Source organism: Maniola hyperantus, chromosome 13 (genome assembly GCF_902806685.2).
Source record: "Maniola hyperantus chromosome 13, iAphHyp1.2, whole genome shotgun sequence".
Classification (NCBI taxonomy): Eukaryota; Metazoa; Arthropoda; class Insecta; order Lepidoptera; family Nymphalidae; genus Maniola; species Maniola hyperantus.
The window spans coordinates 5035072-5050276 of record NC_048548.1 but is presented as its reverse complement, the minus strand read 5'-3'; the positions used below and the strand labels follow the sequence as shown (position 1 = coordinate 5050276).

The 15205-nt window shown below is 34.5% G+C and overlaps 3 protein-coding genes across 5 annotated transcripts in view; 2 read left to right on the top strand and 1 right to left on the bottom strand.

Moving 5' to 3' along the window:
• waw (Translation factor waclaw) overlaps window positions 1–15205 on the top strand; it is a 70827-nt gene that overhangs the window by 42149 nt on the left and 13473 nt on the right. The window lies entirely within an intron of this gene.
• Window positions 638–9678, top strand: LOC117987529 (DNA polymerase subunit gamma-2-like). Of its 3 annotated transcripts, XM_034974557.2 has the most exons (7): window positions 638–1007; window positions 1535–1658; window positions 2749–2898; window positions 3326–3485; window positions 4071–4183; window positions 4635–4739; window positions 6812–9678. In XM_034974557.2, the coding sequence occupies exons 1-7, from the start codon at window positions 718–720 to the stop codon at window positions 6869–6871; spliced, it is 1002 nt and encodes a 333-aa protein (XP_034830448.2). In that variant the 5' UTR covers window positions 638–717; the 3' UTR covers window positions 6872–9678. The 3 variants fall into 3 exon arrangements, with proteins under 3 accessions (XP_034830448.2, XP_034830447.1, XP_034830446.1); XM_034974556.2 differs by lacking the exon at window positions 638–1007 and having other exon boundaries at window positions 1555–2091; XM_034974555.2 differs by lacking the exon at window positions 638–1007 and having other exon boundaries at window positions 1555–2091; window positions 3326–3497.
• On the bottom strand, window positions 7893–13433 carry KdelR (ER lumen protein-retaining receptor). Its single transcript, XM_034974479.2, has 5 exons — window positions 13293–13433; window positions 12952–13211; window positions 12013–12159; window positions 10835–10940; window positions 7893–9985 (listed from the first exon to the last, which is right to left on the bottom strand). Exons 1-5 carry the CDS (start codon window positions 13381–13383, stop codon window positions 9951–9953), a joined length of 639 nt encoding a protein of 212 aa, XP_034830370.1. The 5' UTR covers window positions 13384–13433; the 3' UTR covers window positions 7893–9950.

Below are 15205 nucleotides of genomic sequence, written 5' to 3'. Positions count from 1 at the left end.
TCAAAGTCAAAAAAATGTCAATGTCATTTTCAAAGTCCACCGACAGACTATCCACCAATCATCCACCACTATAGTAGCTGTACACGTTCCGACTTGAATGCCCATCATCCAAGAGACGGAGAGTGTAGCTGGAGCATTTATTGCGCACATTTTTGAGCTAGGTACGTAGACGGAGTAAAAAATCTGGACAAAGAAACGTTTGCTTTCTCATTCACACTAAAAAGAGAGCACAGATAAAGTTACTAGGTGATAAACAGAGACGCAGCTAACCTATTTTTTGTCCTTTACCGTGTAACCGATTTTTTTAAGGACTACAACTTTAGATGCAATCAAACTTTGAGAATTCGTGGCGTCATTGTATTTCTCATTAGTTACTTACTTGTTTTCACATAAAAAACGTTTAATACAAATATTGTTGAGCGGTTTATACAAATATTGACTACTAAACAATGGTAATTGTCGTGTTATTCATCGTTACGTCGTACTATCGCTATCTCACACGCGGTTACACAGTACTTTAGTCTAGCTTTTTTAATCAGTCTACGGCTAGGTAGCACCACAAAACTGTGCCACAAAATGTGTAATGTCATGATGACAGACTATAATGGGAATGTCCAGTCAATGTCAATTAAATTGTCAAACAATAACATACAATAACACATTCTTAGTTTTTATAATATTTTTATTATAATAATTTTTGATTATTTAATACAAGTTATGCAGTCCAATTTTGCATTCAAGACATTCAGTAAAACCAAATATATATTGCAACCTAGAAGGTTCAATTCAAAAGTACCTGCATATCCAGTGATAACATTAGAGAAAAAAGCACACGAAAGAACCGAAGTTGATACAAACACAATAGCCCTTTTGGAGAGACTTTCCTTAGTGAAATGCGATACTGACGAAGGTGTTAAGGTTTTAGAGGATTCGATAGCTTTTGCAGGCAAAATTCTTCATATAGACACCACAGGGGTGGAACCTCTTTATACAGTTTTAGAGAAGGAGTAAGTGCCCCTTTTTCTTCTCTTTTTAGCCATTTATAGACTATATAATACAAAGTAACGGCAGAAAAATACTGAACAGATTTTATGTACGTTATTATTTACCATGTCAGGCATAGGTGTCAGCTAGTTTGATGAAATTATAAAAGTGGAAAATATAAGCAAATTTTTTTCTGCATACCTATAACAAGTAAAGATACAACCACTGGTTAGGAATACAGATTCTACTAAGAGCTGCCAAGAAACTATAGAAATTATAAAGAAGGATATATAATTACTGTATTCTTTAATAAATATCTTGTTCATGAACATGGCTTTAGTTAGGTTGTTTAAAATCCTCTTGGAGCTCTTTTCCAGGACAAAAGTATCCTAGGTACAAACTATCTTTGTGTAAAACATTAAGAATAGTGTTTTAGTGGTTCAGCTGTGTAAAGATAACAGACATACAGATAGGCACGTCTTGTAAGTCCATCGTGATTTCTTTTGATCAGGAATTGTCTTGACATATTATATTATTTAACATTTCACAGAAATCTAACTTTAAGAGAGGACAAAATAACCCAAGGCAATTGTCAAAAGGATATATTAAAGAATGCTGCTGTGACCGAAGATGACTATTTTGTTGCACCCCCGGGCAACATCCCACTACATGAAGTGCAACCAGAAATAAAAACTACACAAAAGGCAAAGAAAAATGAAAACTGAAATCCAAAAGCTTACTTCTTTAGCAACATTTTTAAATCTAAAACATTCAGTCAAAACAAAAACAGTAATAAGTTTAGAGCAACCAAGTAAGATTTTACTAGAAAATATTTACACTAGTTGGTTGAAATCAATATACAGTAAAACTGTACAACATTTCCCTGTATACTTAAATAAAGACAAAGCATTAAAATCTCAAAAATTCTGTTATGGTTTGATCAAACCACAATCAATAGATATTGATGAAATATTAATAGAACTTAGGAATAATCATTATGAGCCAAAAAGTAGAGTAGAGCTGAAGCTGAACTTAGTTGTACCACAGCAAGATGTGATGCAGTATTTCATACAGTGGCAAAGATACAGGAAATATTGGTGGAGCTCGGTAAGTATATGTTATTTTAAAAGTACCTACTGTTTTCAATTTTGTTTTATTTTTTGATTTAGTAGTTCATTTTATAGTGTAGTTTTCTTTCTTTCTAATATTGTCTAAGATCCACAAGGTTCCTTTGGAGTGACGTTTTCTGTTTTACTACTTGTCTGTGATTCAAAAGTTTCTTTTGGGATAAACTTTTCTATATTTTTATTGCTTGTCTACGATTCACTAGGTTTTTTTAGGGTAAGGTTTTGTGTATTTTTATTACCTGTTAAGCTACTAGGTTTTTTGTTGGAATTAAGTTTTCCTCAGAATAAGGACTGTTAGAAGTAGCCCTATTGTGACACTTACTGTTTGAGCGAGATAGCTAAATGCATTTAAGCTCCGTTTGTCCTTATCACCGTGGCCATTTTTTTTGTTTGTCAAAATGTATTTGTACGTGAGTATTTGACAAACAACGTGAAGTGTAGAAGGAATGACATTTCACAAGTATGAAAATCTGCTTGAGCGAGAGGGACTGAGGGGGCCACGCTAGTTGCAAATCTGGACATATCTGTGAAGTTTTCTATTATTAATTGCCAAGTTCTTTTTGGGGGTGAACTTTTTGAAACTTAAATTATTAGGTACTTATTTGTTTATTATTCACTATGTACTTCATATTTACAGATAACAACCACACCAAGTCTGTTCAGTATAAATGATATGAAGCAAGGAGAAGAAAGTGCTGATGTGAATATCATAGCCAACTTTAATTGGGAGCCGCAAATTGTAGAAACAATCAGTATTAACAGCAGTAGTCTGAACAATAATAATAACGTAAGATAATGAAACATAAATAGATTTAAATGAAATTATTTATTTTTTAAACTTTAAAGAGAAAAAATGCATTTTTTTTAAGTACATGTCTAGATAAGTTTTAATTTTTTTTTAAACTTATACTAAAAACAGTTAATTATGTCAGTGTTGGCTGAACAAAATGAAATTGTACATTATTATTTTTATACACAAAAAAAATGAGAAAACTGTATGATAGAATGTAGCAATACAAAAATAGGCAGCCTTATCGCTAAGAAGCCCAAATTACTTTTTTAAGGAAAAAGATTTCCATTCCAATGTATTATTTTTTCAACGAAAATTATATATTCAGAAATTATTGCTAAACAAAATAACTACCTCAGCCTTAGCTTTTTTTGATTGCTAATAAAAGTAATAACTGATAATATGTTATGGTTTCTTATTTCAGAATAAAACTAAAACATCTAGTCTGACTTGTAACATGGGATTAGAGAAAGCGTTACTTACACTTTTATTAGATGGCATTTCAAATGCTACAAAAGAAGAATACTTAAGACTTCACAATAAAATGGCTCCTTACAAAATTTCCTTTGCATTGGATAGCGAAGGTATGACTAGAGGTAACCAAATTTGAAATAAACTTAATAAAAACTAGTTCCCTGTAGCTTAAGGAAGCTGTGATAGTCAGTGGTTTAGGGTAGAAACTTTCATTTTGGGGGGCTCGGGGTTTCGACCCCAGGCACACATTTCTAACTTTTTAGAGTTATGTGTGTTTTGGGTTGGGCCTGCCCTCCATGAAATATTTCAAACAGACAGATTAACATTTACAGTAATGAGGATAACAGATGCACTTTTACAGTAGTGTGGATAGAGACTAATGATTAGGATTAAATAAAACAAACTAAAGAAAGTTGTTGATCTGTAACGTTTTACATTTAAATAAACGTATGAACCTAGATTGTTGCAAAGGAAAACTATGGGTGTGTTTGTGTGTGTGTGTGTGTGTGTGTGTGTGTGTGTAAGTGTAAGTGTAAATGTGTAGGGGTAAGTAAGAAAGTCTCTAAAATCTAACTGAAATTAAGTAATGTTGTGTAAGTAAATTAAAATAAAAAATAAATAAATTATATTTATTTCTATTCACTTTAGTTATTATTATTTATTGAGAATATTATAAAATTGTTATTGCTCCACAGATGAGAAAATATTAAGTACGCTGAAACAGTTAGCTCGACTGATATTCCACAAACTGAGCTCTAAGGAGATTTCCAGTTGGCTTCCAACTTTTACGCTGCCCTTACAACTTCAGGTAAACAAATCGACATTTCTATTTTTTTTTAAATACAAATAGCAAACAAACGAGCAGGCGGATCACCTAATGTTAAGTGATTACCGCCGCCCACAGACTACAGTGTATAAAGGGAGATAGCCGCCCATGAACATTTGCAGCACCAGTGGAATGCCGATGCGTTGCCGGCCTTTCAGGAATTTGTTGGTCCACCCCTTGAATAACCCTATGTTGTAATCTAGTGGGAAACCGCCGATGGGAATTGATTCTACAGTTTGCATGTGCGTGGAAAGAAGAATCTGACACAATGGACTGTCGAAGTGCACCTGACACCCAGGTGGTGAGGGTGAAATCAAATTAATTTGTTTGCCCATACTTTGAAAATCAAACTTAGATCCTTTCGCTTGTAGACCACAGAGGTCTGTTAAAAGGTCAATGAGGTCAACAAACAAATGAAAGTTATGTTTTACAGATCAAAGAAAACCTACACATGGGAGTAACATACACAGCAATACTAAACGAAAATACGCTTTCAAATGGGATTTTTCATTTGTTAAACAGCAATACTATGTTGAAGGTAAGATTATTGAAAGTTCAAACCATTTTTAAAATTAAAGTCAAAGTCAAATGATTTATTCAAAATAGGTACAATAAATTACTCTTTTTGATAGTCAGATGTTGGTTTGTAAGATATAGTGGTGATAATTATTACGCAAACTTAAAACTAAAGCTACGAGGGTTACTATACCCTATCCACGGAAAGAAGTTAGAATTGCGCTCTCTCTGTTACGTAATGCCATACAAATGATGGAGCTAAAAATCTCAGTGGGCGCTAACTATTTTCAGTCACTAACCAATCACAAACGAAACTATATTTTCTAATTGAATTTCGAATGTTTTTTGATAACATGTTTTATAAAGTTCAGGTCCAGGTTTCCCAGTTGGGGCAATATGGATTTTTTTCTTTAATAAAACTACCGTGCCTCTTCCAAATTAAGAAGAGTTTAGTACAGTACGCTGCAGAAAGTAATGTACATCGGCCTTTAGAATGACATTTCGGCTTTGTAGAGCGTTATCTCTGTCACTCATACCTATATGACGTTTTGTCGGTCTCAATGACCGGGACCCGGACAACGCTCTACAAATCTGCTATCTCCTTCTAAATGTCGATGTACATTACTTTCGGCGGCGTACTGTAGTGCGCTCCAAATACGAATCTTTGAGCCCTTATAATTTTGAAACTACACTTTTTTACGGAAATCTGGCAAACCAGAGACACATATTTGTTTCTAGAAGATGTCTACAAAATTTTATTCGGTTTGAGATTGGTTATTTAGGTATTCAATAACAAGAACCAGACTATGTTTAAATGGAAATTACTGTGGAGCGCGCTAGGAAAACTTCTCTTAAAATAGCTTCTTCCGCAGTCAAAGAATTGCTTGACAATTTCATGTCGCTTATCGCCATACTTCGTGGCTTTAAAATAATTTTATCTATCAGAGGCCGCGGTGCCGCAATGCGTTGACTGCTGCTCAAAGGCTGTGGCTCCGGACACGGTCAATAATAATATAATCAAACCCCGACAAAGCGTGTATAAGTATATTATCTACAACCAGCTTAATTTTCGACGCTTATCAAAAAACCTCTTAAATTGCGGCGTGTACTCCAGATAAGGCGATAAGCAATAAGCAAACTCATTATTCATTCCATGTTTTATCGTTGACACTTGTTTTATAACTGCTAAATTAACGCTATCACCTAATTCTTAAGATCCGTAAGGCTCAATTCAAACCGGGATGGCAGTGGCCGGCAAACGACGATGCGACGTGGCTAAAAGAGCAGGCCGCGTAATCGAAAAGGAATTACTAGGCCCGCGCCACTAAGCACTAAATTCGGCAAGCAAACTCGTGTGTTTGGATTGAAAATGATTTTAACGAGTAACAGAAAACTCGAATCCTAAAAATAGCCGACTCGGCACATCACTATAATTGCGGGCTGCGGCGGGGGTCGAGCAAAACGAGGAGCGCGTGGCTAAGCGGGCAGGACCGCTGAAAAGACGCGCGGGGCAGCGAGGCCGCTGGAGGCTACGCGGCCCGCTGCGCGCGTCTGCAACCTTTTCGAGCTTCTCAAGTGATACTGGTCTTTTAAATTAGTAATATTATAATATAAATGAAGTATAAAATTATATATAGTAAAGTTTAAAATTCTTTTACACTGTACGCAGTAAAAGCGCCCGCCGCGCCACTGCCATCGCGCGGGGTGATTACGTAAAGCGTTGCAGCAGCGACAGCAACGCGAAAGCAGTAGCAATCCGACAGTTCATTTGCTCTCTCTTCCTATTTTGCTTTGTGGCTATTGCTCTCTCTCTAGCCGGACGTTTGACAGCAATGATCGCGAGATTTACGCCTGTCGCAAGAGGCTCAATTCACACCTAGTGTGAATTGAGCCTAATATTAGTATCATTGTTCAAATCTAACGCAGACGACCCGCTTTCAATCTGCGGCCGATTTTTGCTCGTCGACGACGGTCAGAAACTGTGTCCGAATTTTTAATTAAGTGCGCTGACGCAACGATCTGATTTTACTGGGACATAATTTTATTATTATACGTATTAAAGTAGTCAGTAACTAAATTATTTTATTGTTACAGGAACAAGTACATGTTGCAGATTTCGACACCTATGCTGCTTTATTATGTGGAAAACATTGAGAGTTGAGACATATTTTTTTAATCTACATTTTGCTCTCAAATCTATATTTTTTTTTGTTAGAAAGCAAGAAAAAAGTAAGAAAAAAATTAACATCTTTTCTTTTAATAAATTGATTTGATCTAATGTTATGTGCCTACTTAGTTAAAGTGGTTTTAGAACTTAAGTAAGTAAAATAATGGTTTAGAACAACAAATTCGTAGATTTTTTAAAAATATTTTTTTAACTTGAACCAACTTATCAATAAAAAACAAGTTCAATTTCACTTCCAAATTTAATTCTTATTGCATGACATTTTTACATTAGAATCTTATCTTAGGCTATATTTAAAAACTTTCCAACGGTTTGATCTTAATTTAATTAATAACATTCTAATGCTTGATCTTAACTTTTATCATTTAATTAAAAGAATATAATGTTTAAATTAAAATAAGATCATCAGATGCGTTATTGCAAAAAAATACTTGGTACCTACTAAAATACAGTTACCTATGTAAACATGGAATTCGATTTTCAACGAATTTATTTGTATTTCAAACACAATAGGTAGGTATCTACTTTTATAGTAATAAAAATAAATACTTCCAAAATCGAATTAAAATTAAGTAGTACCACCATATTTAAAATGTTTATGTAATTAATTATTATTAGAAAACAGTAATTATTTGCTATTACCAAGTAATCTGTCATCTATAAAGGCATTTTATTTAAAAAAAAATCACCCTTCAAACTATTACCGATTTACGGAATGTCCTTGCTTGGGTTTTGCTGTGAACTTTAAAAAAATCTTTCGCGAATCTTCTGTTTCACGTTTATAACATTTTCTACGATATTGAAAATGAAATAGCAATAGCAGTATCGTCAAATGGTCCATACAGAATGTACGGCGTGGCTAGCCAGTCATTATTTGTGCTAAATTCAATAAAATCATTTCAAAGACATGTTTGTCAAAAAACTCAAGCTTTAACATTTAGTATCATCCTCGTTCGTATAAAATAGGTCATTGGTAAATAAGGTAATTAATTAATACAAAAAACTTCATTATTTAATTAAGAAATAATATATTAACATATACTTAAATTATTTTAACTGTGTCACACATTCGATGCATCACATAAAACGCACGCCGCTAAGTTAATAATAATATGGCATGTCCACAAAACGTCGTGGCCATGTCAAATATGCAGTACAAGTCGTTTAGGGCCCTAGCACACATAATACCTTTAGCATCGGCTATCAGCGTTTTTTTGTCTGCATCACGTTTTGAGGAGGTATTGAAATCGCGCGTTTAGCGTTCGGACGCGGCATCGAGCTTCCGAGAAAAAAGGCGATCGCTGCGACTGTTCATTATTGCGGAGTGGATCATTCAAGCACAGCATCGAGCTTCCGAAAAGCAACTAAAACGCCCAACGCTGATGCTAAAAGCATCGTGTCTACTATGGCCCTTATTAAGTAATACTAAAATGGTTTCAGTCCCTGTATTACGAAACTTGCGACTATAGCAATGTGACTATCGCAATAAGTATTATTATTGGCCGAATTAATCAATGGTATTTTTGATAAAGGTGATCGCATACCATACTCGATCGCAACGCATATACCTATTATCACAATTGAAAATAGGTACGTGTAGCACAAACAGCACCAAAATTCAGCCGTCGAAAAAATTACACCGAAGGTCTACTGATATTTACTCACAATATTTACCACACGCCTGATACTGCTGACGTATTCAGTAGTCTGTACTGAAAAAGTTAACTCTTGGCGCCGTTTGTAAAATTCTGACGCGCGCCTGAATGCTTATACATTTTTTACTAGACCATGCGCCCTGTCAGATCTGCCACACAGATTATTGACAATCTCAGGAATGATTGCGACGGCAAGTTTCGTAATTAGGATTCCAGTATAAAACTTGGTAAGACATGCACACTATTAACTATTTAATAGTAATTAGTTGTATTTTTGGTTTCCAAAATTAATGAACGATATCCGTAAGAACCAATTTTGTAAACATAGGAGTCCTATGGCCTATGGGCATACTTGTTAGACAAGGCAGGGGAAAAGAGATAATTTGAATGAATTAAGTAATTTTATTTTAGCTAGTTCAATATAAAAGAAAGTACAATTAATATTTCTGGAACCTATATGCATAAAAATTGCATAATTTTTCCTTATAAAAATCATTTCAATCTACAGAATGCTTCACAATTTTTCAATACTTTTACCTTGCTAATCCATACTAAATTATAAAATATACGAAAGTACTACCTTCTCACCAATTTTAACGAAATTTGGTGAAAGATTTGGTCGAAGACGAAATTTGGTACTAAATCCACGCACGCGAAATTGCGGGCATCATCTAAAAAGATTCTAGTACATACTAATATTATAAATGCGAAAGTGAGTCTGTCTGTCTGCTAGCCTTTCACGGCCCATCCGTTCAACCGATTTTGACAAAAATTGGTACAGATATAGCTTGCATCCCGGAGAAGGACATAGCCATAGGCTAGTTTTTATCCTGGAAAATCAAAGAGTTCCCACGGGATTTTTAAAAACCTATACCCATGCGAACGAAGTCGCGGGCAACAGCTAGTATAATATAAATATGTCACATACCTATATGACGTTTTGTCGGTCTCAACAATAGGGCCAACACTCTACAAATCCGCTATGTCCTTCTAAAGGTTGATGTACATTACTTTCTGCCGCGTACTGTATATCGAAAATCATTTTGTTTAAATCCTTGTTTGGTTTTAATTTAATATTAAATTAGTATCCATCAGGCCCTTTCGTTTAGTTAATGTTTATTGATTCTACCCCTATCTACAAAATCTATGTACGCCCATCTGCCTTATGATAAAGTAAAGTTAGTAAAGGAATCACAAAGTCATAGTATACAAAGTAACAATAGTACATGGTTTCAGTAAACATAATGACAAACGCTTCATAATAAATGTTTTCACAGCTGCAAAGAGTCACTTGTACAACTAGGTTCTTAGGTAATTAATTATTGACTTATATAAAATATACTTGAAGACATTTCTTGTCAGTTTTATATTGCACGCTAAATCGCTGTGTGGTTTAGGCTGGCAATTGTAGTTTCTTCCCTTTAAGAACTGAAACAATATAAATAAAAACATCAACTATCATAAACAATAAAAATATAACAAGAGAGAGAGATGAGAGAGTTTACATGATAGAAGAGAGGTATTTGTTAAATTTTAGGCTGCAGTGCAGTGTTAGCAGAAGCATAACAATACTTATAGTTATTTAAACGTCTTTTCAGAGTGAGGTTTGTATTTTTAAGGTACCATTAAGTATTTTGTGGTATATTATTATTATTATTATTTATTTATTATTTAATTAGAACGCCCATAAAACCAATTACACTAATTAAACTACGAGTACAAACTAACATAAACATATAAAAATTGTTAAAATTATAAATTTTAAAAAGCAAAATTATAAATTTTCACAAAAGTGCAAGATCTGACCCTGATTATATGCACACAATTGTCCCTTGTGTTTAGGAAAAGGTGCAACAGGGGAGCTTAGATTTTAATGTAAATTTGTGTTGTTTTTTTTTCAGCCAAATAATAATTATACTTTTTACGCTTGACATCCTAAAACTCTGTTGAGTGACCGTAAGGTTGCAATCTTATTAAAACAGACAATGAGAATAAAAGAGAAATAAAAATAGTTAGATTTTTCGACTGAAGCAGTGGATGTGAATTTCAAATCTGATTGGGTGCAAATCTTTTCTCTCACTTCAGAAAAAAATGTACACTGAAATAAAGTGGACTATTTCTTCTTAGACTGCTACCAGCTGAATAGATGATTTATTGTTGATCTTTAATTATGTTGATCTGCACTGTCGACTAAAATAAAATGCAGCAGCTTGAACATATATTTTTTGGCATACTACTCACACCTATTAGACTAGGAGACTAGTAATCATTATTTACCTTTAGTGATGTAGAGGTAGAAGAAATCGCAATACAGCACAGTTTGCACGACACCAGCGATTACCGCTATAGGCTCGAAATGCTCCTCAACAATGTAGCGGTATATCTGAAATGACAAGTAATATTTACATGAACATTATTTTAGAAAAAAATAATTAGCAGTTTCTGCTTTGTATAGCATTGTATGCGTTTTGTCGCAGACTTGTCAGTCTCAACAACAGAGATGAAACCAAACAAATAAATATTTTATTTGTCAAATTGTGAGCACTAAACAATTTAACAATAAGTCAGTACAATCCCTTACACAATCAACTGTCACCGACAGTGTAGCTGTAGGGCGATTGTCTAAAACCTGCATCAATCATTATTACAATCTCAATTGTTCTGATTGGCTGAATTTGTGCGATTCTTGTTGCAACAATGCATTGTGGCCAATAGTGAGTGAGCATTAACCAATCAGAGATGATTGCGATCGTGACATTGTAGCTGTCAAACAACCGCGGTAGGGCTTCTGCTTTATTGTCTCTTTCTAAAGTTCAGTGGGTAATGTTTCCTACTGGGTACTATCATCAGTACCCTATAAATGTGAAAGTGTTTATTTGTTGGTTTATTGGTTTGTCCTTCAATCATGCAACGGTGCAACAGATTGAAGTGATTTTTTGCATGGGTACAGATGGGTACCTGAAGAGTGACATAGGCTACTTTTGATCCCAGAAAATCAAAGAGTTCCCACGGGATTTTTAAAAACCTAATTCCACGTGGACGAAGTCGCGTTAGCTAGTAATTAATAATACTTAACTTGAAATTGTAATTTAGCATAATGTTTGAGTAACATCAAAGATACCTTTTTTATCAGCAGAAAATAGTAATTCGGTAACTATAAAGATGTGTGAAGTTGACCAAGTTTGCAGACTATGACCAAACTGAGAGGGGTTTGAGAGACCCCCATTCTCATTAGTGAGCCAGCGATGGGTTGATCATGATGATGATAATATTCACAAGACATATTTTCTTGTCATGCTATTCTCAGATCTCTACATATATATATTACTTGTTTTTCTAAAAAAATGATGAGGAAGCCAAAACAGATTTTAATGACACCAACTCATTTTTTTTTCTCAAACTTGTAATAAAAAAATATCAAGATAAACACCAATACGATGTTAAACAATACTCACCCAGTTTAAGAGATAGAGACCTCTGTAAGAGCCCAGGGCAAACAAATAGTGAGATGTGATACTTTCAGCTTCTCCAGTCTTGGACACCAAGAATAACTGTGGTAAGATTGCAACCGACTCCAAATAAATTGAGAATGTCCATAAAACCTGAAACATAAAGTGAGATTGTCAAAAAGTCATTATGCAAAATATAATTATAATTAAAATAAAATTGTTTATCCTGTGAAGAAAATCCCCAATGAACTGAGTACTTTTTTTCTGTGTACTATAGCCAGAGAAGAGGTTCTCTATTCAATTATGAATTGAGTATACTAGTATTAGCTGAGTATACAATAAACGGGTGCACAAAAACAGACTTTTTAGCTCAGTTTATGAAAACCAGTTCTCATGTACCTACCTATAGAAAACAAACATAAAATATGGAATCTAAATTTTGAATTTTATTCATGTCCTTTAATATGAATTGGATGCTTTTGCAACTTTTGCCACTCACTTAAAATTTAGTTTTTAAAACAAGTTGTGTTTTAGTTCAACAGCTCAGTTGATGAATCTGTAATCAGTGGGCATTGATTCCATTGCTTTTAATTGGTCAACCAATTTAAGATTCTCTTTTACTTTAATTGGTCTTATTTTAGTTTGGTAAAGATCTTCATTGATGACAGCACATCTTAATAGACAACAGAATCCCTCCCTCAGAGGAAATATCCCTCCCTCGTAATAATGTTGGCACATTAATGGATAAGTAACACCCTAATCAAAATACAGTAAGTAAAATATTAGATCAAGTTTAGATTGTGTACCTATATGTGATGTACTAATAATTGCTTTAAAAATTATTCAAATTGTAATTAGAAGAGGATACGCAATGATCGTTCGTGATGAAATTAATTGCTATAAATAAGGTTTTGGTATTATTATAGATCAATGAACTATACTAACCTCCAATGCTGTGAATTCGCGATTAACTAGCAATGCTAGTATCAGAGTCGGAATCAACAAGAACTCAATCCTAAATGTGTCGTGGTTGTGATCGTAGGTGGCCTTAAATTTGACATACATCAAATACACTGTAGCGTAAGATGCCGCGATAAAGACTATTTTCATGATGGTGTTATAAGCAGACACGTAAGCCGTTAGCAAGTCCAAATACCGCGCCGTGTATACCACGGAAAATAGTATTTGCGATTTTCCTGATATTCCTGAAATATTTAACAAAACAATAGAACAATATTACACACTGTACACTTGAAAAATAAAAGGAATATGCCGGTTGTGATTACCTGCACATGATCTGGTTTTCCATATTTTAAGTAGCAGTATAATTATAGCTAACAGGTGGGATAAGTCGGCGAGTAAACGAAATATATTCATGATTTAATGTTTTACGGAATAGTTAAAATAGACGCCGCGTAAAATAACACTCAACAATCTCCTCATTCAAGCAAAAATGACGTGGCTGAATGACAGACAAACCTAAAGAATGTTTTTGTTGCCAGTATCGAAACTGAAATCTGTAAAATAACGAAACTCGGATACGTCTTGTACCTATTTAAAAGGCCCTGTACTGTATACTATCTCTATGCCCTGTACAGTGTACACAGTTGTCAACCAGCTCTCAGCCACAAAGAAGTTGGAAGTACTACTACGTAGTACACCCAAGATGACCTTCCAGTGGTTGTGTCGTGTCGGATCAACTCGACATAACAGCATTCAGTCTATAATTCTAAACAAAGCTTTTGCTCTTGCTTGTTCTAAAGTCTAAACCTAAACTATCTCTAAACGACAAGACAAACAACATAACTACAGCCAAACACCATAGATGGCATGCCTGCCAATCGGAGCGCTCCCAAGCGTTGCGTTGGCTACCATATTACGCAACAACAGCAAGTGTGTACTGTGGACGAGTGTGTGGACGACACACTTGTTGTTTGCTGTTTATCGAAAGCATTTGGCGGATCATAAAAAAATATAATAGAATATTCTTTTTGGCTTCTGGCTCAAAAAAACTAGAACCCAGAGCCGTAATGATTTCTAGATTTTTTTTTGAGAAATTCTGTACCTATGAGTATCTTAGATGAATGACCATAAGTCATCCATAAGTATAAATGTTATGAGTCGGTGGTCTGTGTGTGTCAATGTGGTGTCAATCAATGTTATTGAAATTCCAGACAGGGCGATTGTCTAAAACCTGCATCAATCATTATTACAATCTCAATTGTTCTGATTGGCTGAATTTGTGCGATTCTTGTTGCAACAATGCATGGTGGCCAATAGTGAGCGAGCATTAACCAATCCGCGGGCCGATTGCGAATCGACTGCATCTATCATTTAATGACAGCATCAATGTCAAAATATGGTTTTCCTATCACGGTTCGGTGAGACAGTCCACAAAGGATAGATGTGGACAAAAAAATGTTTTGACAGTTCATTTACACTATCGATAAAATTTATTGTATGAAAAATGCTATTGCGGACGCGTTTTGAAGTTTGATGTCATATAAGAACCTCGACAAATCTTACGTCAAATGAGGTTTTCATTGAAACAACTCGAGAGGTGTTTTTATCAGTGACATAAGCTATCCGCAAATCGTTTTACTACTCATATTAATTAAAATAAAGTTACGAAAGGGATTAAAAAGGCTATAGTAATTCTTCTGCTAGATAAGAAATCAATTATTAATTTTAGAAGCTAGTATAATAGTATAAAAGCATTTTTTAGATTAATATAAGTCTCATAAGTACTTTTAAAAGAATATGTGATGACTCTTTCATTAGTAGGTTTGATGCACAGAGTACATTAAATATAGAGGTATACTAACACTGAAAAATGAGAATCACAGAGTACTTTTTACATGCACCTAACTTCTTGGAGAACAGTTATGTGCATTTTAAGTAAATAATTAAATATCATTGCTTTAACGGTGATGGAAAACATCGTGTGGAAACCTGCATGCCTGAGAGTTCTCCAAAATGTTATCAAAGGTGTGTGAAGTCTACCAATCCGCATTTGGCCAGCATGGTAGACTATGGCCAAAACTATTCTCACACTCAAGAGAACCGTACTCTATAGTGAGCTAGCGACAGGCTGAACATAATAGTATACCTTTGACTCCTTTGAGAACAATATGGAGAACTCTCAGGCATGCAGATTTCCTCATGATGTTTCCTTCACCGCTAAATCAAGTTAAGTATA